The following is a 25664-nucleotide window of genomic DNA, read 5'->3' as shown; positions in this document are numbered from 1 at the left end:
AAGGTTTAATAGAACAAACTCGATTTAAGAGAGGGGGGGGGGGGGGAAGCGAATCAGGCATTCATCTTCTGCAGATGAAACAAGAATTGATGGCATAATGAGATTAACTATTACTTCACTAATAATGAGCATCAGGTACTGAAAGGATCGTGAGTCGAAAAGAATAGTGAACACTAAAAATAAATAAATAAATCAATTCTTGTTGGATTGTCAGATGAATAAAAATCAAGAAAGATTCAAAATAGCACCAGAAATGGAGGAGCGGAGTTGCAAGCAGCCACTCCAACTAATCCTGCCAGAAGAGAAGCAACACAATACATCTTCCCATTATGATAAGCCTACTTCTTTGCTCTTTGAGATACTCTCCTACAACTTTACATCGACATCTTTTCTTACAAGAACTTCCATTGACTGAAGCACTGTTCATCTTCATATACTTTTCACCCGCAAAGTTCTTCCTCTAGGCACTATATATAAATATAATAGAGCAATGCTGCACTTTATAATTGAAATTCTAAAGAAGAAAAGATGGAGGGCGTCAATCCACAATTGAACATCAAGGAAGATCACAATCCTCCTCTTATAGAGGATAAATTCACTTTGGGCCCAACATCCACTCGTTTACTGGACGCACATTTTTTTTTTCAAGTTCTTCCCCCTTCTTCATTGATTGAAAGTCGCAAAGCTGATCCTGTATAGACTAATAATACATAGATTCAATCTGCCTGACCAAATTTACATACACATGTACTGAACATTTTATGAAACAACTTGGTAAATAAAGCGGCAAGAGTTACTCTGAAACAATTGAACAAGTGACTTGCCCTCAAAAGCCCACCTACAATTTTCCTTTTGAATTTTATTTTTTGCAATTTTTTACTCTGGGAAAGGTACTTACAACGGTATGCTGATGCATAAATTGAGCTTGGCACCTCAAATGCTTAATTACTGATCCAATCACTTACCAGTTACGAAGCTTAAACATTCTGCAGGGCAGTGCTAAATTTTCATTTTTTACCAGCTACATGATGGAAGTACAGGTCCCATGCTGAGTTTGCACTTCCCTACATGCAATTATCCGGGAATACCAAAAGCGCACAGCCCCAAAGGATCGAAAAGCACGTGATTATTGCAAGACAATACATGGTTCCTGTCTTTAATATGGCAGACAATCTTCCTTCATTATGTGCTTATACAACACCCCGTTGATTTCACCTACGAACCTAACCATTTCCTCCTCTTATCAAACTTCAAGCCATGGTTGATGAGTGAACAATTTTTAATGGATGAAAGGCAAATTAAAATGCTCAGTTCCAAGGAGACAAAACACAATACAAGCGGAGCTGTTGCGTCTTTTCTTTTTCCCTCTTGCCAGAAAAAGGAATTGTGTCAGTTTACCTTGGCTGCTAACTAAAAGTTGAGCTGAGCACCAAATTTCACAAAACTAGAATTCCTCTCAGCATGCACTGTTTCAGCATGGGGCTTGTACGTGCAACCATAAAATTTGTGCCCTCATACAACAGGTTCATGATCAGGAGGACAAGATTCAAGCATGTAAAAGTCAGCTCCTCCACATTCACTTTTTGCAGCTGCAGCATGTAGAGGGGGACAACAGAAGTGAAATTATAAGGTTTGTAAAACCTTGTGGAATAAGCAATTACAACTAAGGAGAGCTTTGAAATATTCCAGATCGTAGCCAAGGATTTTAGAACTGATAAAAAAAACGTGCAAGCAATTACAACTAAAAAGAGCTTTGAAATATTTCAGATCGTAGCCAAGGATTTTAGAACTGATGAAAAAACGTGCAATTTCGAACTTATGTGTAAACTGATCAAAGTTTAGCATTCAGATTGTGCATGTACTGTATTTTTCTTTAAGTTAGCAAACGGAAAAGATAGTGAGTAGACAATTTAACATAAGCAAAAATACCACAGCTTAATTCAAGTTAGAATAAGCACCATAGCTGTTAATAAAGCAAAGTGCATATCCAACCAAAAAGAATGAAAACTCTACAGCATTTCCACCTTGTACAGATTAAGAAGATGGCCTATATTTGTGCTCAAAATCTAAATAAAGTTTAACCCTCAACTTTCCAAATGACAGTTAAGATTATTTTACCCCGAAATACTTTAAGAACTAAACACATTTTCTTCCCTCTTCCTAGTATATACTGAAAATCTACTGATAGATGGTCAAACAGATATATACATCTCATGGTTTTGATAAACAACTTTCAATTCAGGAAAATTCAGCTGATAAGGAGTTGAGCCATCATGGTACATGATAAGGATTTTACCTTTTTACTGATGAAGTAGAGGAAAGACATAGGGCAGAGGTGAAGAAATGGAGCCAAACCAATAATGTCAATGAAAGATCAACTGTCTCCACATATCATGAAGAAAATTACCATAGATCAAGACCCAAAAGAAATTGCTGATAGCAGAGTTGCTTTTAACTCCTCAATATCCTTGAGCATTTTGTCATTCTCAAAGTTTCTAGCCTGAATCTCAACTTGTAAAGCTGCATCTCACCACAAATTGCAACACAAGAATAAGTGTGAGGTGACGAACAAGCCTAAACAGCACCAATGATAGTTACAGAATTTATAGAAGATTCACCAGCTTCATTGTGGAAGCAGAATTTGGCAATTAACAAGTTTAAAGAAGGCCATATCACACAAGGGTTTGTAAACCTTACTTCCAGCTTATTGTGTTTAAGAAAAACTATCAACAGATTAAAAAAAGAAAGAAAAAGGAATAAAAATGTGTAGCACAAAGAGAAAGAAAGAAAAAACTAGCATTACCAGATATAGAACCCTGAAGATCTTCAACTATATCTTCCATGAATGCCATCATTGAGTTTTTCAGAGCGTTATTCTTCTTATTCAAATCATCAATTTCATTTTCTAGCACTTGTTTCTCCTCCAGCAATACCAAAGCTCTATCATTTTCTCGCTTGCTGATTTCTTCCTGAAAATCTAGGCATACAACCATGAATTGTTCCCTGTACACAAACAGAAAAAGTCTTGACAGGGCAGTCCGCAACTTGGTGTTAGAAAGATAGACCATTAGAACTGCAGCAAGCAAACAAAATTGCACTTTGACAGACAACGGAATTCTACATAGGATTCAAATAGCCATTTCACACAACTTGACAACCCATAGAAATCGAAACAGCGAATCAGATACCTGCTATCAGAAAAATGATTTCCTACAGAAAAAGGTATAAGGGGGCAAAAGTAAAAAGAAGTTTGGACTTGTTTTTGGCAACATAGCTATACAAAATCAGGATATGCGACTATTTTGAAAGTTCCAGATTAGTTAAAAAAAAAACACAGTAAAGCAAACAAAGAACCTAATTTCTGATGTACGCCAACTTCTACTTGTTTTCCTGGCAGACACTTTCAGAGTATTACCGCTTGCTGTTCATTCTTCTCTTTATCTCGTTTTTCTTCATTCTGAGACAGCATATCTCATTTTCCAATACTTTCACTGAGCTTGTCGAATCATCTGGGAAACACAACACGGATGAAACAGTGCATCATTCTCCTAAAAACTATAGGTGTCAAAAAAAGAATTTTTTTCCCAATTATCTATAATATTGGAGTTAATTCGGGCAATATAAGTCTACTATTTGATCAGAAAAGTAAGCAAAATACTTAAATTTAATGTTTCCATATGCCGAAAAACAATTAATATAAGCTACTCTACCCTACTGATTTTTTTTTTGGTTAAGTAATTTGCACCTGTGACAATCTTCAGGCTGTGGATTTCGAGCTGTAACATGTACGCCGTTCTCATCAATTCGAGCTCTCGAGCAATTAAAGCGGTCTCGATTTCTCCGCACTTGACGATCTCCGATTCGATGTCTCTGGTGATCTGAATATTCTTCTCGATTTCTTCGTTCACCTAAAATTTGAAGACCAAATTAGAACAAATAATAATAAATACTAAATAAATTGTGGACATATATACATGCATGTATAAATGGCGTACATGATCAAGCATATCCTTGAGAGAGGAGATCTGACAGAGAATTGCACCTGAATCCTCCATTGCTCTCTTCCCGCGCTTTTTTTTGGTGTTTTCACTTCTCAAATGTGCCTAACACACAATTATTCGATTCGATTGGATTCGATTCGGGCGGGTCACATATAGAAATCATTTTCTGTTTGAATATTCGAATTAGTACATATTTTCTCTCACAGTTCTTGTCTATTAGCCATTGTCGGTTGTGTGTGCCAACCCATTTAACTGAATTTAGCCATACTCATCCATGAATAGATGGGTATGGGTATTTTAAATTTTTATATATAGGTATAAATGGATTACCTAATAATACCCATTTATTTGTTGGTTTTGTCTTATCATTTTATTTTCTCTTAGTTTGTTAACTTGCTCATTTTTCAGTATTACCAATTTATGATAAGTTTTAACTTCTTTTCTTATCTTTTCAAAATGAAATTTTAAATTTATATATAAAAAAAAATGTTAGGGGTTCAAAATTTTTGGATTAAGTTTTTATATTAACTTTTATAGTATTTCGTTCAAATTTTTATATTCTTATTATTCAATTATTAAATAATATGTAATTTTGCGACATAGAGTATGGATGGGAAAAAAATTGGTAATTAGGCTTATTGAGCATTATAAGTAAATATTTAAAACTAATAATATGTGCAAAGAACGGTATAAATTGATAATTTAGTTTGCAAAAATGAATTTAAATGAGTTTACAAAAAAGTTAAAATAAATGGGTTATAAATGGATAATTGGGTTACCCAATTCATTTTTTGACTTATCCATTTATACCCATCTAATTAAATAGGTATAAATGGGTTGAATCACTTATACCCATTACCCATTTTACCGAACCCAAACCCGCCCAAATCACCCATTTTGACACCTCTAATTGTGTGGCTTGATAGGTTAGGACTTAGGAGTTTGCTCAATTGCTCTGCATAAGTTGAACTCCTAATTTGAGGAACCGTTTGGATCGAAGGAAAAGATACTACAGTGATTAAAAAAAATAGACTATTTGCTTAATTTATTGTTAAAATATTCCACATGTCTTTTGTATCAATGTCTTTACTGTGTCCAGTGATGCCAAAAAAAAAAAAAAAAGGAATGAACTTGTAAATGTTATGGTTTAGATAAAATAGACTAATTGATTATTTAATTGTCAAAATACGTGCATGTTGTGATCTAAAGAAAAAAGTAAACTCAAACACGTTTGATTGTCAATTTACACTTTGAATTGCAGTAAATGGAAAAGCATGGATTGTAAATTATTTGAGATATTTTTATTGTAGCACTTTTTGTGATGTGATGTATGTGAGATAAAAAGGTAATTGGAAAAATAAAAAACTGTATTGGAAATTGTAATGGTGATGTAAGCAAATATATTTAGGGAAATAACCCACTATCCAAACAAACTCATTGTTATTTTGGTAGCATAAAGTTTTGGGGGTTAAATAAATTTATAAAATGTTAATCTTTTTTTCCCAAATAAATTTTTTTTTTTTTTTGTAAAATATACTAGTGAAAGCTTATGGTGAATACATATAATGCAACAATGACAAGGATACAGGGCAAAAGATCTAGAAAGAAGATGTTAGAAAACAAAGATGAAAAACGGATATCTTATGTGCATCGACCTTCCATTTCGAAGGAAGGATTTATGCACTAGTATATTTAATACTACAAAGTTGCTTTTTACATATGACTGATTACCATAGTGTTGTGTTTCTTTGAAACTAAATTATTGATTAAAGGATTAAAATAGTCAAAGATTCATTAGGTGAACTACCCTTTTGTGACCTTTGAAACTATTGAAACTTTTTTTTTTTTTTCGAATAATCATGTACACAAACTTAATACTACATACTTTTTTTAAATTTTGTTTTTTTCTAAATGGGAAGGGAAAAGATGAGAGCCCAATACTTTTAAATTCTAAATGCTCAATTAGATCGACCAAGTCCTCCTAGACAAACTTAACATACCTTAATATATACTAATGGCTTGTTTGGATTGCGGTTTTCCGTCGGAAAATTACATCGTTTTCCGTGATCACATTTCTCTTTTATCTTTTTTCTTTACATACATCAAATCGCTACAGTAACTTTTCCATGAAAAATCATGAAAAATGCAATCCAAACACAACCTAATTTCTTCGAAAAGAAGCCAAACATGATTAATAAAAATGAATATAACTTAGACACAACAAAAATATTTTCATGATTTTTGGTGTTTTGTTACGTTATAGCTTTGGAAAATCATTTCCCATACAAGTTGTTTTACATCGATCAGTGAAAAGCAAAAATTTCTGCAACTGAAATACTCGTGAAGTTGTTTTCCAACTTCACTGAGCAGTCCACTAACTGCTGTCATCTTTTCAATGAAGACAGAGATATTAATCAATGGAGACAGGAGGATCTTCATGAATTTAAAGAATGGCCTCAACAATACATCAGCAAAGGGTTGGTAAATGGAGATAAAATCTGCGAGTGGCAAAATAAATTAAGTTGGGCTATGCATTACAGCCCCAGTGTACGAGGACTTCAGCTCCTCACTTCTGACTAACTCAACAGAAATATACTCCCTGCATGCACATTAATAACAGAAATAAGCTATAGCAATGTATCCAGAAATATGAGAAATATTAATTAATCAAGAACAGGAAAAACAAAAATTCATGCCATATAACAATCAAGGGACCTCATTTTGGTTAGAGAACATGAATGTGGATGGAACCTTGGCTTCTTCCCTGGTGAATGGAGAACAGGGATGATTTCAGAAACCTCCCCTGATCCAGGCTTACAAATAGCATCAAGGTCTACACCAGACAAGGGTAAAATTGCGAGTGAGGGTTGCTTTTAGAACATGAACCAAGTTTCAGATAAAAAGAAATCACAATCCACAACTGCCCAGCTACAGAGCAATCATTTCTAGGAAGAAGGCAAAGATGTCTTTCTACAATGAGAAGCATAATACGAGGCTTTCGCCAAACGGGAACAGGACTCCCAACATCTGCAAAGTTTTAACAAATGCAAATAAGGAGTTAGAAGCATACATGAGGGGTAATTTGAAAGATTAAGAATCTTGATAGTGTATTGTGTTGTAAATACTGTCGGATTTTCATCATATGCCATCCAGCTTCGAACTTTGCTTCTGAAGACTTGTGCAGACACATTGAATTTGATTTCTCATCTGGGACAGCTTTTCTCCTGCCCAGTTTTGAACTTGTCGCTGGCTCCTGTAAATGAAACTTGGGAGATAAATGAGCAGATAGAAAATGGAGGCTACCTTGACAACAAACCACAATTTACTTGCTTCAATTCCTTGTCAAAACCTGGGCTCGTCAGATGCAATGTTTACAGTTCACCAACTTCTTCAGTCAAACAGAATGAACGGAATAACAGAAGTTTTTAATGCTTTAAGAACATAAATGCAGCATTAAATAGATATTGATTGGACCTCATTTGAAGCGTTTCACTTTTTTGAGCAGGCACCCTCATCTTTTTCTGGCTTTTCAATTTCCTTCAAGTGCAACATCTCTGAAACCAAAGAGAACCCACTGGCCTTTGCGGTGGGAAGAGGTACCCCAGTAGGCCTGCTACCTCTCTGCTTCCTAAAAATGCAACTTCCCATCCAACGACTCCCCTCTCCAGCCTTGCCCCCAACCCCCACACAAGAAACAAAAAAAAAAAAAAAAAACTCCCTTTATTCTTCCTTTCTGCACAATTTGAGCTTGGAATTTGTTGCTATCTACTAAACCCCAGAAAATTTTGTTACTGATGAGGAAACCTCTCCGTAGAAGGACTACCATGAATGCATCTATGCCATTTTGATCACTTGTTGCGAAGTTTGTTGTAGTACAATGCCATATTATATCAAAGACAGAGTAATACTTTAAGGTTATTATGGTCCGCTTTCAAAGAATGAAAAATTTTCTCGTCAAAGTAATGAGATTTAACAATAAAGGGGAAAGCTGGAATAAAACATGTTTTAGACCAAATTCACGTTTGATTTCTATGCCACAGTAGTACGTAGCACTGATGATCGATTATACCTATGCCATTATATGAGCATTTTTTTTAAAATTATTTTCAAAGAAGCTAAATTCTAACACCCTGCAATAGTCTGGTACTGATCTAACCTGGCTATGTTAAATTCATCACGATGAACATAACTTAGTAGTATATAAATCTTGGTATAACTTGTATATGTAGTGTTCTTGGGAAAAGAAGAATTATTGGAGGGATTCAACAGTTATAAAGATATTATCAATAGCTGTCTAAAAAAAAGGATAAATGAGTAGAACTGGTAAGAGTCTAGTTTTTCAGTATAAACCAATCGCTCTGCCTTCATCTTTCTTTTCCACACAACCCTTTAAAACATTTCTTCATCAGTTCCCAAATATTGAAGCCCCCTCGTATTTGCATTGCTGTTGGGGATATATGAGCTTCACTATAGTGCTGCTGCTGCTGGGGAAATGACGAGACCAGCTTGAATTGGAGGCTGCATTCGTCAAAATCCCTTTTTTCTGTATTAAAATTAAGCAAAGTTTTAACTCGAAAAAGAAACAAAATCATCCCGCTCGAGCCAGTAGAAAAAGTTGAAGTTGCCAGGGTGCACATTTGAACATGAACATGCAGCTTCAGTCTTCCCCTAAAAGGTAAAGGGGGTATGAAACATATGAATAATGATCTTCAGATTAAAATGACACTGCTATTTGAAACGTGATTGAAGACTAATTAATTCATTTTTATCAGCAAACTAAGATCCCAAGTAAGTCATTGCTATGAGCTTCGTAATGAGAACTTGTTCATGAAATGAGCAATAAATATCCTCTCTAGAAGCCGATATTAAGCCCTATGTAATAAAATTTCAGATGGACTACAGGCCAACTTTCGTCTATAACAAGCAGTATAAAGAGAATACGCAAGTAACATAACCTTTAAATTCCACCAGTAAAGCAACATAGAAACAGAAACATCGAATCAAGAAGTACTTGTTTCTTCGGCAAAAGGAGCAACTGTGTTCAAAAATACCATCAAGATATGAACTTGAAGTACATATAACTGTGGCCACCCAGGCTTACAAATGGCATCAAGGTTTACACCAGACAAGGGTAAAATTGCGAGTGAGGGTTGCTTTCAAAACATCAACCAAGTTTCAGATAAAAAGAAATCACAATCTACAACTGACCAGCTACAGAGAAATCATTTCTAGAAAGAAGGCAAAAATGTCTTTCTACAATGAGAAGCATAATACGAGGCTTTCACCAAACGGGAACAGGACTCCAACATCTGCAAAGTTTTAACAAATGCAAATTAGAAGTTAAAAGTATACATGAAGAAATACAAGGATTCTTAAAGCAAAATGATTCCTCAACAAATTAACCGAATATATTTGAACTGAAAAATATTGTTATCCTATCACTTTCCAATGAGGCCGTGAGCAGAGAAGTTCTATCAGGTCATTGATACAGTGTTAAGTGTAATTCTACATGCACTGACTTGTGTTGCACAAAACTTCCTTCCACCTGTGCTGTAAGCAATAGGAGCGTGAATACTCAGACCTCCCAAGTTTAAGTCAACACATAGATAGCGACTTGATAAAAAAGTCATTAGCTGTATAATCTTAAGTTGAGGTACAAATTTAGCATGAAGAACACTATCCAATGAACTCCATAGCTTGTCAATATCATAGACAGATGAGCTAAAGGTAGTTTCTAAGCCTTCAAGAGAAATGCATCAAAAGGCTATAAAGGTCACCTCTAAAATGATGTGCCCAAGGTAACATATCAAGCAGCAATAAGAACAGAAATTAAAAGGATGCACCATCCATCAATTGTGTGAAACTTCAAATTGTTTACGAGAACATCAACCGATGACAATGAGATAACAATTCAAAAGCAGAAACTTCGTTCCCAACACATGGTCAGCCGAATTATAAAATCACTATTATATAATTGAACCATTTGAATTCCCCAACCTTACTTTCAAGATCCCATGTAATTACAGATGTCTTACTATCAATTTTACACTAATAAAAGCACCTATAGCCGTGCTACTGCAAATGTAAAGAATTCACTTCTTTATTTGCCAAAGAACACGAGTGTCAAAAAGAACGTTCTGATCTTTATATGCTAAGCACAATTCACGAATCCCGACATGCTTTATTACTGGTACTTGAATAGCCCTCAGAAAAATTCTTGACCCCAATCAAGAACGGGCCAAAACAAGGATAAGATCAGAACCGAGAAAACATATACCAAAAGCTTTGTCATTCAGAAAAACTTCCATGAAATAACGCAGATAACAAAAGTGAGAAACTACACATATCAAACATGTCTTCCAAACTAGCTAATTTAGAGCTGGTGAAAATACTCTTCCACAGGACAACATCAAAACCATCTTTTTGTGTTCCAAAAGGAAAAGGATAAAACAAAGACAAAAGAAAACTAAAAGATCACTTTTTTAATTACATCCAGCAGAACAATGCTATAGGGATTCTTGAAATTCATTGGATTGCTCTGCAATTTTCTTCCTATTCATCTCTTCCTCATACTTCTTCAGTCTTTCATTCCACATCTCCTGATTAACCCAAAAGAGAGAGAGTAAACAAAGAACAGAATTGACATTGTTCAACATGACTTAAAAAACTTCAAATAACATAAACAATTAAAAAAAAAAAAGAAGGTTTGGGAGGTTCAACAAAACCTTGTACTTGAGTTCAGCAAGGTGCATAACATAGAAGCCAAAAATGCCACCAATAATGGTGCCTGTGATGATTCTAAAATAGCCCCATCTCGCTGATCTCATGACTCCTCTTCTTTCTCTGTTTTTCTCGTATATTCTCACTGCTGGCTTTCTCGTTGCTGATTGTTGAAATGTGAAAACCCGAAGGCCGGGCCTCTTGGCAGTGGTAGGAGTGGTAAATTTGGGCCGGTTTCGGTTGGTAACTTACAAGATGATATAAAGAAGGATAAGAAATTTTGCGCTGTATTTAGGCCCAAAGTACACGAGCCAAAAATAAAATAAAAATTTTACAGTTGGGGCATTATTTGAAATGAAAAAAAAAAAAACTCTACTGTAGATTTATTTATGAAAAAACTTGGATAATGTGGTATGTTTTTTCAGGGTCTCTTTAAACTTCAAAGTTTTAAACATCACCTATCGACTAGATCTGGTAGTGGCCCGCAACTAGGTTGCTACTAGTAAATCTATAGTAACGAATAGAGGGTGCGAAGAAGGGGAAAGGGAGGGGAGGGAAAAGGAGATGAGGGGAGAGAGAGGAGGAGGAAAGTTAGAAGAAAAAGAAAAGAACAAACAAGGAAGAGGGAAGGAAGAGAGAGGAGGGAGGGACAGAGGAGGAGGGAAAAAATGAAGGGTGGCAGGTGGTGGTGAGTAGAAATCTGAAGATTTGGGTTGATTAATCATTAGTTTTGATGATAACGCAACAAAATGATGATTTGAACTAATATTTTTATATAAAAAATGATTAAGGACAAGTATCTTGCAAAATGAAAAAAAGGAGAAAAATAAATAAAAAATTAAAAAGCAATATTGCCTGTCGGACGCAAGGATCAGATGCTCAACACAGTATTAGACGTCCGACAATCAACGCATATACATCGGATATTTCGATTGAGCACTTATCCCTCATATCGGACATCCGACACAAAAGCGATTGAAACTTGAACCTTCTGTTTACTATCGGATGTAGAGCAATTGGATCGAACGTTCGACACGTAGAATTGAGCGCCTAACAACTCCAATGGCTAGTTTTTCAACAACTAGTTTCTTGATCGTTGAAGAGACTTTTGGGATAAAATTTCCCCGCATATAAATACCTCAAGCATGAGAAGAAAAGAGATTTTTACCTACACAAAATATAAACTTTCTAGAGTGATTTTTGGATAGAAAAATATTTTGATTATTGTATATGTTTGCAGAAAGTTGGATTTGTTATATTTCTTAAGAAGAGAACTAAAACTTTGTGAAAGTAAGTCTCACTTGTATAGTAGCTCTTGGTTAGGTGGTAATAATTATAATATAGTGAGAGTTAACTAGGAAAGTTATAGAACTCTTTAGGGTAAAATACAAGAAACCTCTTTGTGATTTTGCGAAAAGACACCTTACCCCCTATTGTTTAGAAACCTCCACATAAACACTCTAAACTTCATAACTAAAATGGAAATTACCTTCTGAACCGGCTGACTTACCGGTAGCAGGTTGAATACCCAAAATACCCTCATTTATAATACAAAAGGAGAGAGAATCCCCACAATCTTGTCTAGTAAGCACTGCCCAATTTGCTTATAACATCTAGAGGAGCGAGGCTACATGAAAGAGTCCCTTTGAACTTGCCACTAGAAGGCAGCCCTTAACCTCAAATGCCATTGCCAGTGGATATACGGGGGGATGATACAAATTTGCAAAAGGAATGCAAGAGGAGATTGAACTGGCAAAAGCTACCTTGAACAAAGCCGCAAACAAAGAAGTTCCCGGTCAAAGGAGTGTCATCGTAAGGGTTGATAGTGATCCAAACCCAAAAGAAGTTGTCACCAAAGTAAGCACGGTGGCATTTATAAGCAGGTCGAATAGGTGGGGATTCTGTGGAGTCGATCCCTATCAACCGAATGAGGTAATAGGTGGGGATTTTGTGGAGTCGATCCAATGCCGTCTTTTGGCCAAACACTACTTGCCCCGCTTGACTTGCGCTATTTTCCAAACCCCCCTGGTGCTATAGTTACAGCCTACAAACCACACCCTGGTCCGCACTTCGTTTCCCAGGTGTTCTATCAAAGCAGACTCTTGAATTCCAGGTCTTGCATTTCTTGCCATTAGTTTTCCCCGTAACTATACAGCAAGTTCAGGACCGATCTCCTGCTCCTAATCGAATCGTACCATAAAAATCATGCTTTTCGTCTTCACACTGGCTAGCCAATTCTTCCAGCTGCCCGGGATTTTTTCAACTAAAATCCATGATCCATCTACGTGCTAGTCTTTGAAAAACCTACTCGCTGCCTCATTCGCAAGACGGCTCGTAGTGCCTGGTATTGATTCCAAGGGGAGAAGGAGGTTGTGATAGGAAGCTTTTTCTTCTAGGAGGGCGAGTCAAGAAATTCTTGAAGAAATGTTACAGACCAAGGGCGTAGCGTGTGTACGTGAAGTGAAAAAAATTACATGAATGCTATACGTAGAAGAGCAGCATACTGCTTTATCATCTTCTAGTAACGACCAGTTGCCTATGGATTCTTTTTCATCCTCAATCGCAGCAGAGCCATCTCTGCGCTTGAATGGTTCTCCCTAGCCCGATTTAGAGAAATAACTTTTCCTTTGCTTGCGAAAAAACTTTAAGTGGCTGGATGGTTGGTTGACAGGTGTCTAGCTAACAAAGAACTCGACAAAAACTAGTACAGTAGTGCCCTAGGCTATTTCAAAGGAACATCGCATACCGATCGTCACTAGGTCGCATACCCAGTTACAGGTCAATTTCCACTTTAGTTATGAAGTTTAGGGTGTTTATATGGAGGTTTCTAAACAATAGGAGAGTAAGGTGTCTTTTCACGAAACCACAAGGGGGTTCCTTGTATTTTACCCTTTTTATTTTAGAATATTTTCTCATTTGCATGATATTTTCTATTATATTATCCCCTACCCTCTATATGTGTTAATCATATCATTTAGAATTGTATCTCATTTAAGAAATCGCAAAATAAGTTAGTTCATTTGCTTGTCTAGATTAGAAGAATTACTCTTTAAATATGGGAAATGGGTAATTATAACTTTTTAGTTTAAATATCCGGTTAATCCCTGTATAAGAAAATTATGTCACGAGTTTTTGTCTCCCATACCCATCATATTGCATCCCTTCTTCCTTGATCACTTATATCTATATATACTTTAATTTTCTTTTCTTTTGAATTTCATTTTTGCATACTCGTGACCCTTTCAAGAGATTATTTTGGCCTTCGCAATTAATACGGTTGATATCAATTAAATCTTGAATGGATATTTTATCCCTTTTGACATTTTCTTTAAATCTAAGTTTGCATCCATATAGCAAATATTGATAAATTTAAGGGTTAGATTAAAGAAATTTTAATTAAACCACGCAATTAACTTAGACTAGGTTGAAAAGGTGGTTTAGATATGAGTCGATCGAACCTTTGCTTTTTCTTTTTTCAATCGTGACTCCCAAACTCATTTTCTCTTATTTTTCAAGATTTAGAGTTGTCTAAAAGGGTTTTATTTTATTTTATTTACTTTTTATTTTAATTTTGTTAGAAAAATATTTTTTTTGGGTGACTTGGTACACCCAAACTCAATACCAAGTGGCGACTCCTATTTTTCTTAAAAATCCTTTTAGACTAAATTTTGGACCCAAACTGTCGCATTCTTTAAAATTCCACTCTAGGTCATTTTTTACTTATTTTTAAATAAAAATCACATCTTTTGTAAATACTTATTTTCATCGTGAAAAAATTGGGCGCGACAATCTCCACATTTTTCTTTGCAATGCAAAAGAAACTGAAACGATAGCTTGATAAGGCGGAGGCCCCTGTTGCAGTAGGTAAAACCTCCGAACTCGCTGATTTGATCGCAAAACAGATGGACCTGAAGTTTGAACTTGTAAGGTTGGAGGAGAAGGTCGAGTATTGCAACCGCCGATTTATGGAGGTAAAAAGGCGATTTTCTACCGTCAAATCCCAATCTGCCCCCAACTCATCCCCAGACGAATGCCCATGTCAACCCAATTCCACCCCCATCTCTGCCGCTAACCCAACTCCAAACCCAACCCCAATCCTATCCCCATCCCAATCCCCAACCGCGACCTTAATTCATTATTGTATAGGTTTGCAGAAAGTTGGATTCATTATATTTCTTAAGAAGAGAACTAAAACTTTGTGAAAGTGAGTCTCAATTGTATAGTAGTTCTTGGTTAGTTGGTAATAATTATAATATAGTGAGAGTTAACTAGGAAAGTTATAGAACTCTTTAATTCAACTAAAGAGTGTTTAGGGTGAACAAAAAATGATCATTCTTATGTACAAGGTGGTTAACAACACCATCAATTGAAGAGGATATTAGATTGGAGTTGACTTCAAGTTTGGAAGAAATATGAAAGTTTTGATTTGAATTTCTATCTCATTCTTTTATTTTTGTTACTTAATTGTGCAATTTTTATTATTCTACATTTGTTTTATAATTGTGAATTTGTGCAATTAGTTGGAGTGCTCTTATTGAGTGAAAACTTGTTTTATTTTTTGTGATAAACCTTATTCACCCTTTCTTTTACATTGCACTTGAACCTTACAAAATCTTTAACAAATTTTTAAAAATACTCCAACAAATTTAAAAATTTAAAACATATCAAATTACATCTATAGTATCAAGTTTTTGATAAATAATACTATAGTAGACTATTTAAACAACATTTTCAAAAAAACCTAATCCATTCAGGCCCGAAATTTTCAACATAAATAAAATCCAGTACTTCCATACATACTCAGACAATACCTTATAAAAAATGAGGACCTAGTAATGTTTAATTATTATCAAGTTAGCGTGCCAACTTCTGGGTGGACCCAACCCGATTCATTTACATTTGTGTCGTTAGTAGATCGACTGAATAATGATTCATTTTTGTTCAAATTATATTAAACCTATCAATTTCAAATCGTATTTGAGTCGGATTGTCATGTCATACCAAAACTTTTCACCTTTAAAGATGGAAAGATAAGAAATGCACTTTCCAACTTAACGTGTTGAAGAAAGACAATTAACAATGAGGCAAATCGACTATCACAACCACTTGTTATCTTTTATAATTTCTAGAGATTTTGATTTCTCTTCTTAAAACAAATTATGAGTTAAACAAATATTGTTGTGTGAAGAGGACATAGAAAAGATTTTGGGTAGGGGAGGGTTTTTTAGCTCGAAATCAAAACAACATAACAGAACTTTCTAAATCTCAACTTGACAATTTCTGATATACACGACAACATGACTCGAATACAACCCAAAATTAATAGATTTTAACACAATCTAAATTTTAATAGGCCATTATTGGATCAACCTATTGGTGACATAAATGTCAGTAAGATAGGTTGGGTCAACCCACGGGTTGATCTAGTAGCCCGATAAAGTGCTTACTTTATAATAATAATTAAACACTATAGAGGCCATTTTGAATATTTAGTAAAAACTAACAACAATCAAATTCGGTTTGAAGATTTCAATTAGATGTTTTAAAAACTCACAGGTTTTATATCTTATATATGGAACTATGTGACTATATTTCTAAAAGATTAATTGGATTGCATTTTTCTAGAGAGTTTTTGGAGAAAGTACTTTTTAGGATGTGATATATGTGAGATAAAAGATGATTAAAAATGTGTAGAAGAAATATTCACAAAAAATGATGAAATTTTTCAAAAAAAAAAAAGGGTTATCCAAATGGGGCTGAATTTGTAACTTAAATTATGTCTATAAAGTTTCATTATTTATTTTTTTTGAATGTTTTGAAAATTTTAAAGTTTGTGTTGACTATATATTTCAAAAAAATTGTCATATATTTTAACAAGTGCAATGTTGAATGGATTGTATGATCAAATGAGTTAAAATAAGTGATTAAAATACTAGACTATTTCTAGCATAGATTACTAGGTTGATTTGACAAAATAATACATCATATGAAAACTATTTTAATCGTATAAAACATTTGATGAATTACACGGGTTAAGTTGGATCAACCTGTTAATAGCACAAGTTATGACATAACATGAAAATCTAATGAATGAGATTTTCTAACACGAATACAATAATTACATGACCTGACCATTACTACTAAGGGTTCTATCGAACTGAGTCAAGTTCGAATAGCATCATGCTCGAATTCGAGGTCGAACTCAAATGAGTACATGACATTAAACTCGAACTCGACATAATGGAAATTAAACTCGAGGTCGACTCATTTGAGTTCGAATAAATTGCAAGCCCTTGTCCAACTTGAGCTATTTGAGCTCGGGCTCGAGTTTTATTGAGTATTGTTTCATATAAATTTATTAAAATATAAATCCATAATAATCATTTCATAATTAAAATATACAATATATAAATAATAAATATTAATGTTCAAACTCAACTCATTATACTCCGTGTGAGTAGCTCGAACTCCATCTTAAATTTAGTTCGAGTGTTTGACCAAGCTGCTTGCAAATTAATGTGAGCAGTTTGGCTCACCAAAACTCCTTATTGCTTCCCCTACTTTTACGATTCTTCCAACTCAAACGGATGGTTTAAGAGAACAACTATGTCAAGCACTGACCAAAACAATAAAAACCTACCGCTCCAATTACTAAATATGTGACAATTACAAAATTCAAAATTAACACGGAAAATGTCTTCCCCATGGCATTACAATCGTTTAATTTCTTCCATCTAAGTACGTTGCATTAACTTTTAATACTCGTTCAATACAACAGACAGTTCCACTCCCCCATCAACAAAATAGACATGAGAGAGATTTCAACTGGTATGCACGGCGTCCTACTATCATTAATTCCAGTCTTCCGAGGATCTTCTCTAGGCAAAACAAAACTCATGATACAACATACAAGATGCCCTGACGCCGAGACACCAAAATGTCAGCGTCAGGCTGGTACTGCAATTTTTAATTAACTTGCAATTCCTTCATTCCATCTTTCTTCTTCGGTTTCAAAGATTTTTGCCCATTTAACTGCTTGGAAGAAGTTCCAACTAACAACAGTCGAGACATTACATAGGCTAAGAGCTCTTCACGGTGGGAAAATGTGAAATCCAAATGGGCATACTCAAACTCACTGTATGATACCTCCACTCCTGAATCTTTCATCAACCTATAATGCATTTTTATCATTGAAGGCCGAATTACCCTGTCCTTCCGGCCAGCAACGAGGTCAACAGGAACATCGATTAAGCTGTAATACTCCCCCAAATCCAATGGTTCCGGGGAACCATATACCTCCATGTTGGCAGCAGCACTCCCATAATCAAACATTTTAAATTTCTTTGCCCGCTTCATCTGTGCCAAATGAAGTGCCACTCGGAATGAGACACCTGGCATGTCATTCATATTGTAGTGTGGTAAACCCAGTACTCCCACCCAATTTGAACTGTCCCCGCCCACCACATAACTTATGAGTGTTTGAACCAATCCCCCAACTGCAGGTAAATTATGAAAATCCCTAGCCAACTTGTTCAGAAGCATGCGGAAAAACCAGGTAGGTATGTAAAAGGCCGGAACTAGGGGGGCCAGTATCGGGGCCAACACGAGGAATAGGTATTCCATCAATGTGAACACCACGGTGGAATCATGATGGAAGCCAGCTGGTGATAATAGGATCAACCTTGAAAGTCTGTGGGGCTTCTCTTTAATCCTTTGTGTTATTACGTACGTCAATATGGCAGCTCCTCCCAGGCTGTGACAAATTGCACATAGTTTGTAAGGCTGAATGTTATTTGTCCCTCCCTCCTGATCCGATTGGATACACTTCAGTTCAGAAACTTTAATCTCATTAATTTTCTCTATCATCGCAGGTATATCATCTGTACCATGCTCATTGATGGAGAAAGTCCAGTACCTGCAAATGTTTAGTAATTCAAATAATAAAAGGGCAGTCTCTGATTCAAGTACCATATATCTGCTTGAAATTTTACACGAAGTGGAAAAGATTCAACACTAGCTCTTTCTTTGTTAATGTAATTGTAATTTTAATGCACATCAGGGTCCCAGATGAATGAATATAATCTAAATGAGCCACTTACTGTCGTGAAGAGATACTTCTGTTTACATGCCCTCTGGAAACCAATCCACGAAGGTTCCCTAGGAAAACATCATATCCTGACAAGTGATGATATCAATATTATTCCCCACAATAAATGAGCTAAATTAATCAATACTGACGGGAGATTTGGAAGATACAAGTCCATAAGTAAAAGTAAACAGGGCAAACCTTGATCAAAGGCTGCAAAAGCTGGAGAACCAACAACACCATTGGACACCCAACTGCAAAGGGAAATAGTGGTTTAAAGACCAAGTTGAACAAAAGAACTACAAACTGCTCAACCAGAGAGAGAGAGCATGTGCCACTTGGAGTGGGAGGATTCACCAAGCATCTTTCATCCATATCTCTTAAAAACATGACTTAGGCACTTCCTTAAAATCCTATGTCAACAACTTCCCTCCTTCATACAATCTCGTCTAACTAACAAGAGTTTGGCAAATTAGTCATTGCTTCACAAACTCATTCAAAATACATCTTTTGCAATTTTGAGCAGAAGGTCTAATTTTGACAAAGCAAGACAAGAAAAACTTTTTTCCAATTGAAACTGCAAGGAAGGTATTATACAACTTTGTTTACATGAAAGTACAGGGAAGCATTTATAATTAGATTTGAGACATTTCTACCATACACTCCTGTATTAATAGCACATACAATCATGGATAAAACTCAAACTACCAAAACTCATCTACATGTTTGCACGTGAACAAAACTGATTGCTAAATTAAACTAGTACAGAGAGATTTTTCAACAGCAAGAAAACTCTTCAACAACATGAACCTGACTATAAATAAGACTCACCCCATTGAAGAATCAAATATGCCATGCTGCAGATAAACAACCTTGCGAGCATCTCGTCTGCACCAAATGATTGCAAACATGAGTCCATAAACCAGAATCTAAGAGAAAAAATATCTAGTGCTGAAGAGAGAAAAATCAGAACCTTGGAATTCTTTCCAGAAGAAGAACATATCCATCAGCAGTGACCACATGAATAGCCTCATAAGGATAGCTGTCACAGAAAAGAAGCAAATGACAATCAGAAGAAGAATGGAGAGCAAACATGACACGAGAGTTGGCTTCTAGAGAGCTCAATTCTAGTAAATTAAGGCATCACTCTTAAGGCATTCCTGACCCCTCTCAGGTCTCAGTTCAGTTCGCTTAAGAGTATTATAGGCTTCTTGGGTGGCACGTCATACTTTGAAAAACAAAGATCATGAAGAGGATTTAATCTTCACTATGACAATAAGTAATATTTTCTCAATAAAAGCAAAAGACAAAAAAAGATAAAATAACTTTTTGGTTCCTGAAACTCTAAACTAATGACGGAGCTACTAAGTATTGGATATACCAATAAGCATACAAGAAATCAGATCACTTGTGCATTCTCATAAAGAGCAATCCAAAAACTTCATGGTGCCGTTATAGCCTCATAACAAGATGCACCATGCTTATCTAGTGTTAACAATCTCAGCTTTACTTCCTTGCCATAAAGCCATAACCAAGACAGATGTCCAAGAAAGAAACTCACAACATATGAAAGCAGTATAAGAAGCAACAATAAAGATAAGAAGGAACAAGTGCAATCGATTATGTGATGATAATAACAACAGAGTTTGATGTTTGAGTGCACAAATTTTGCAACACCTTAGATCATGGCTTCAGTTACTAATCATTTTTAATCTTATAAGAGAGAAAAAATTCTTAAGTTTAATTTTTGGCACCAGGAGCAGGCTCATAAATCATCAACATGAAGTAATGCATGCACACAATCAAAGCACAATCTTCATAAAAAAGTTCAAGCTTTTTACAGGATAATAGAGAGGAGAAGTTTACAGAGCTTTATCTACAAATACAAGCAGAAGAGAGTTTCTTTTATTGGTTATAACAACAGAAGCAAATGCTTTTCTTTAATGCAACTTTTTTTTTCAATACAACTTTTAAACTCTGCATTTCCCTAAGAACAGGAACAAACAGACACATATGGCTATAAGGTATACATGATCACGAGGATAGTACATTGAGCAGTTAATTTTCATACAAATGCAGATTAAAAAGAAGCACCAGAATGGAGTAATCTCTATTATTCTTACCCAAGCTCAGTGATTACATCTTGACATGTCCGAGCATCTGTATTAAGGGAATGATCAAAAGTTGTCTTCCTTTCTGTCGGAGTAGGATCATTGTCTGCGAGAGTTGCAGTTTGAACTGAGCCACCTTGAGAAAGACAATCTCCAGAACCAGTATTTTGAAAATAAAACCATCTGATAACTCCTCTTAGAGTGTCGAATGGTGCAAGAAGACAACGTGCTGCCTTGTGGAAAATATCGAATATAGCCTCTATGGAGATCTCAAATGCAAGATGGAGATCCTATAAGAACATGTTGGCATATCAATAGCTATGTCCATAAAGGTTAATCGAGAAGGAGAAGAAAAACATGCTTAAACTATCTCATGGCAGACTTAAGCTGTTTTTCTTTGTAGTCATTCTTACGAATTTTGATGAGAAGCATTAGGAAAATGTTTTTATGAGTTTATATTGAAGAACTATAGATCTCCAGGTAAATACACATAGTCCTGTAATTGCTGACAACACTAATTTCCCATTTTCACAAAGTCAAGAATAGAGAGAAATTGTAAAGCTAATAGCATTGAACCTCAACAACTCCACGCCTTCGATCAGTTGCACGTTGAACAAAATGGTCCTTGAGTGTCTGGAGTCTCCTAGGCGAATGCAAATGAGAGGGTTGATGATTTCTTGGGGTACTTGGTGCACTATTGCTCCCATCAGAAGACAGACTAAAGAGCCAAAATGGTCCCCCAAACAAAAATTTCAAAGGGAGCAGAAAATACATGAATAGGCACCTGATCCAAGTCATCTGATGCCTATCATGCTTTCTGAAACTGCTTGCTCTAGAGGTACGAGAACTTTGAGAGAGTGGAGATCCAGGAATGTCTTCATAATATTCTTCATCAGATGAATTATCTAAGCTTGAAGTTGTATCAGAATCCATAGAAAGATTGTGGATGAACTGATTAAAAGATGACGCACCCCTGAATCATCAAGAAGATAAAAAAAAAAAAAAAGGTCAATAAAATTTATTTTGGGGGGGGTAAAAGTCAAAAGTTAAGATCTCCAACAACATCAACAGCAAGGTTTTTCACATGAGTAGTTCAAATTCCGGGCCGGGGGGGGGGGGGGCACAGAAATAAACAATGAGAAAAAACAACAATTAAATGATTTTCTAAAAAAAATGACAACTAAGCATTTTTAATCATCAAATCTTTATCCTCCAATACTTAAAGCATCCAAACTATAAAAGCAGTTCAGGAATAAAAAATTAGAAACGTGCATATGCAGCAGAAAGACATGTAGCAAGATTTTTTTTTTAATTTTGGGTAAGCTAAGTGGCAGGACATTTAGAACTTACAAAAGTGACAATTAGATTCAAAAGTACTCATTGAAAGAATAACCATGGATAAAGTTTAGCAATGCCACTATACTATCCAAACGAGAATTTCTTAGTACACAAGAAGCAGATATGACAAAAACAATAGCACTGTAAGTAAATTATTGCCTGATTTCCACTATAATTGTACGGTTCCAAAGCTTATACATTCCAGCACTATCACTAACATGTAAACTATAAGAAGTACTTAATGTTTGTCCAACTTTTTCTTTTTCAGTGCACTCAAGGTCCTCCTTCCAGTCATGCTATTGCCGGTTCATAGAAGTTTTCAAGTTCAGAATGAAGATGGGCCCTATGAAAAATAATAGAAAAGAAGCGAAAAAATATCCTTCAACCTAAGAGCAAAAGAATCCTCTGAACAAAAAAAAAGAAAAAAAATTCCATGTTACTTTGTTAACAGGTCTATGTAGGAGCATGATATAAAGTACGCAGCTAACTTTTGCAAGGCATATCACATACGAAATAACAAAGCGAAAAAACAAAAGACTTAAGAAACTAATCTGACGGATCAGAACTTACTCTTCCATCCAACGTGGGAGCTTAGGCGCACGAAAAGTTGGCCTGAGTTCCCAACCATGAATACCTTCGAGAATAGAAGCCTGCCCAGGTAGAATAGCCAGCAGAAGTGCTGACACTTCATTTATCAGCCTCACTATATTGTTCACTGACTCATAAGTAAAGGTCTTCACTGACCTGACCAAATAAAGATACCAACAGAAAAAATGTAAATGCTCTGTAGTTTACACAAGATCATAATGCTCAATTAAGTAACCAAAGGATCTTTATAAGCAACATATAAAAATCATGGCAGACTTGTCTTATAGAGCTGCCCAAAACAAAGTCATCCTAGCGAAACACAAGTAAAAGAGGTTATTGGGAAAAAAATTTTCAAATGAAACTAGTTTCACTAGAAAAGGTCCTGCACTAACTGGATCCCTAGCAACTAGTAGAGGCAGATGGAAGAGCATCTGATCCTGGATTAAAAAGTACAGGGAACTTTCAGGTTTCAGCTTTTCATACGTACTTAAGGGCTTTATGTTAATGTTTCCCTGCTCAAGACGATGTACACTATACCTATTCGAGGTCAGAAAAAGCACTAGATCATTTTTCAAAGTTCAAAGCTCACCCCCTCTAACTAAATTTTCTAGTTCCTTCTATGATGATGATATACAAAAGAGAAGTCAGAAGCATTTTCACGCGTCAACCTGAAACTGGAAAAAAAACCCATATGAGCCCACTTCTTCTGCTCTTCCTTTTTACATGTCATCTGAGTCACATGGTAACTACAATCTAAATCATACTGTTTGTTACCTTTAACTGACCTTTTTTCTCCAACTTTACTTTCGACTATCTAACCTAGCCCTCACCTGAGCCGAGGCATCATGCACTTTGCTGCATAAGAAACTCAACCTTTCTCCTTGCTTATACCACCATAAGCCAGCAACAGAATTCTCATATCTCTTTGCCACTGGATACATCAGTTCTTAGTTCCCAATAACTCTGTCACTACATCGCATACTCATGGTAATCCTACAAAACTTTCGCCCCCAAATTTTGATAGCATTAAATTCATCACATAAAATCCCTAAACCCTCACCCCTCGCCCAAATTCTAAACACATCCAACAGGGATACAACATATCCAATCTTACATAGTCAATGTGTAAAGACCTTTCCTTTCTTCTCACTGACACAAAATCGAGCTCAAGAGACTTGCTTCTAATTTTTTTTCCGGAACAATCCACACACCAAAAAATATATATATATCACTAGAATTACTTACCATTTTCCAAGTAATCCACAATCAAATAAGCTAAAAGCATACAGAAACAGTACAAATCATTTTTTCCACTTCACTAATCACATCTTCAGGCAGGAAAAATACTGAAAAACACAAAAATCAATACTTAATATCAAAATTAATGCAGGTAAAATAATCACGGCTCCATTAACGACAGATATCAACCAATAGTCAAAATCAAGCCGAAATACGGTGGCTAATAAACTCTTCCAGTAATAACTCAATCAAGAAAACAAAAAAAACATTAGCTCAAAAAAAAAAAAAAAAAAGAGTAAACGAAACAGAAATATAACTAAATATACATGTCTACCTATTAGAAGTAAAGAGCGAAAGAAAGAAATGGGCAGCACTCACTCTTTGGTAACAGCGAGGACGTTGTCAACCAATTGTTGAATCGGCATCGTCTCTTAAATCTTCACCTAACTATTATCAATTAATTCCCAATCTTGAATTAGGTTTAATTAACCTCGACAAGATTCAAAAAACTCGCATCGAAATCCAAGGGGAAATAAATCACAACAACCGCATCCAATTTTTTTTTTTCTCAAAGAAGGAATAAGCAATTCCTATATTTCTTCGTGAATATTTTTGAAACGTGGTGCAGAAGCAATTCCTGTCGGGAGTTGGACGAAATACATACATGCGCGGCAACCGCTGCCGTTTCTTGTCAGTGTCATAAAGTCATAGTAATTTTTTTTTTTTTTTAAAGTCATAGTAATTAGCAGTTCTTTTTTTAAAAAATATTTTGGAAGTCCACGCGGGGATTAGTTATGGGTGAAGGTGTTGCGCTGTGGATGATGGTGTGGTGGTGAGGTGGCGATGATTCACAAGTATTCGATTATATCTGTCTGCCCGGCTTGTTCTTCACTCCTTTGGGAAAACGTATCGGCCTTTAAATTGGAATCTTCTGTCGGTGGTTGTTGGATTTCTTTTTGGATCTTTTAGCCACTGCTCATTTGGATGCGTCAAATCACCTGTCCCAAGTGTTCCGTCCGTCCCCACCGTAACAGTTAAACAAAGACGAGACAGAATGGGACGGACGAAATTCGAGAGGGATGATTTTTCAAGCTTGGTTTGTTTAGATAGTAAACTTATCCAATGTATAGTAATTTATTTGAGATATTTTTATTTTAACACTTTTTGTGATGTGATATATATGAGATAAAAAAATAATTAGAAAGATAAAAAAGTGTATTGAAAATTATAATGATGATGTAAGCAAATATATTTGAAAAACTAATCAGCTATTCTTCGCTTGTATCATAAACACATTTTTCAACCAACTTTTTTATATTTTCAATCACATTTTTATCTCACATATATCACATCACAAAAAGTGCTATAGCAATTATTCCAAATAATATTTCAAATAATACTCTATCCAAACAAACCTGTAATTTGAGATATTAAGACAATGTTTGGATTGTAATTTTTCAAAATTTTTATAAAAAATATATTATAGCGATTTAATATATGTGAGATAAAATAATGATTGAAAATTACGTTTACGAAAAACGTAGAAATATTTTTGATAAAAATTTTCTTTTTAAACTATAA

At 35.3% G+C, this 25664-nt stretch overlaps 2 protein-coding genes and 1 long non-coding RNA gene across 10 annotated transcripts; all 3 read right to left on the bottom strand.

Moving 5' to 3' along the window:
• Window positions 1–164: 164 nt before the first annotated feature.
• On the bottom strand, window positions 165–4234 carry LOC113741801 (uncharacterized). Of its 7 annotated transcripts, none has more exons than XM_027269433.2 (7): window positions 3996–4234; window positions 3746–3908; window positions 3416–3509; window positions 2804–3024; window positions 2297–2520; window positions 966–1589; window positions 165–700 (listed from the first exon to the last, which is right to left on the bottom strand). In XM_027269433.2, exons 1-5 carry the CDS (start codon window positions 4053–4055, stop codon window positions 2414–2416), a joined length of 645 nt encoding a protein of 214 aa, XP_027125234.1. In that variant the 5' UTR covers window positions 4056–4234; the 3' UTR covers window positions 165–700; window positions 966–1589; window positions 2297–2413. The 7 variants fall into 7 exon arrangements, with proteins under 7 accessions (XP_027125234.1, XP_027125235.1, XP_071903473.1 ...); XM_027269434.2 differs by having other exon boundaries at window positions 1399–1589; XM_072047372.1 differs by having other exon boundaries at window positions 165–691; window positions 1399–1589.
• Window positions 4235–6237: 2003 nt separating this feature from the next.
• Window positions 6238–9234, bottom strand: LOC140005970 (uncharacterized). Of its 2 annotated transcripts, none has more exons than XR_011813513.1 (3): window positions 7072–9234; window positions 6717–6834; window positions 6238–6600 (listed from the first exon to the last, which is right to left on the bottom strand). It is a non-coding gene; the product is annotated as an uncharacterized lncRNA (long non-coding RNA). The 2 variants fall into 2 exon arrangements; XR_011813514.1 differs by having other exon boundaries at window positions 6717–7254; window positions 7476–9234.
• An 8104-nt stretch (window positions 9235–17338) lies between these two features.
• Window positions 17339–24752, bottom strand: LOC113742575 (uncharacterized). The gene is made up of 9 exons (XM_027270439.2): window positions 24462–24752; window positions 22827–23000; window positions 21495–21891; window positions 20931–21208; window positions 19781–19849; window positions 19639–19695; window positions 19009–19061; window positions 18821–18896; window positions 17339–18636 (listed from the first exon to the last, which is right to left on the bottom strand). The coding sequence occupies exons 1-9, from the start codon at window positions 24506–24508 to the stop codon at window positions 17688–17690; spliced, it is 2100 nt and encodes a 699-aa protein (XP_027126240.1). The 5' UTR covers window positions 24509–24752; the 3' UTR covers window positions 17339–17687.
• Window positions 24753–25664: the final 912 nt, after the last annotated feature.

This window comes from Coffea arabica, chromosome 4e, assembly GCF_036785885.1.
Source record: "Coffea arabica cultivar ET-39 chromosome 4e, Coffea Arabica ET-39 HiFi, whole genome shotgun sequence".
Taxonomy (NCBI): domain Eukaryota; kingdom Viridiplantae; phylum Streptophyta; class Magnoliopsida; order Gentianales; family Rubiaceae; genus Coffea; species Coffea arabica.
Note: the sequence above shows the minus strand (reverse complement) of the source record. Positions and strands in the feature narration are given on the sequence as shown.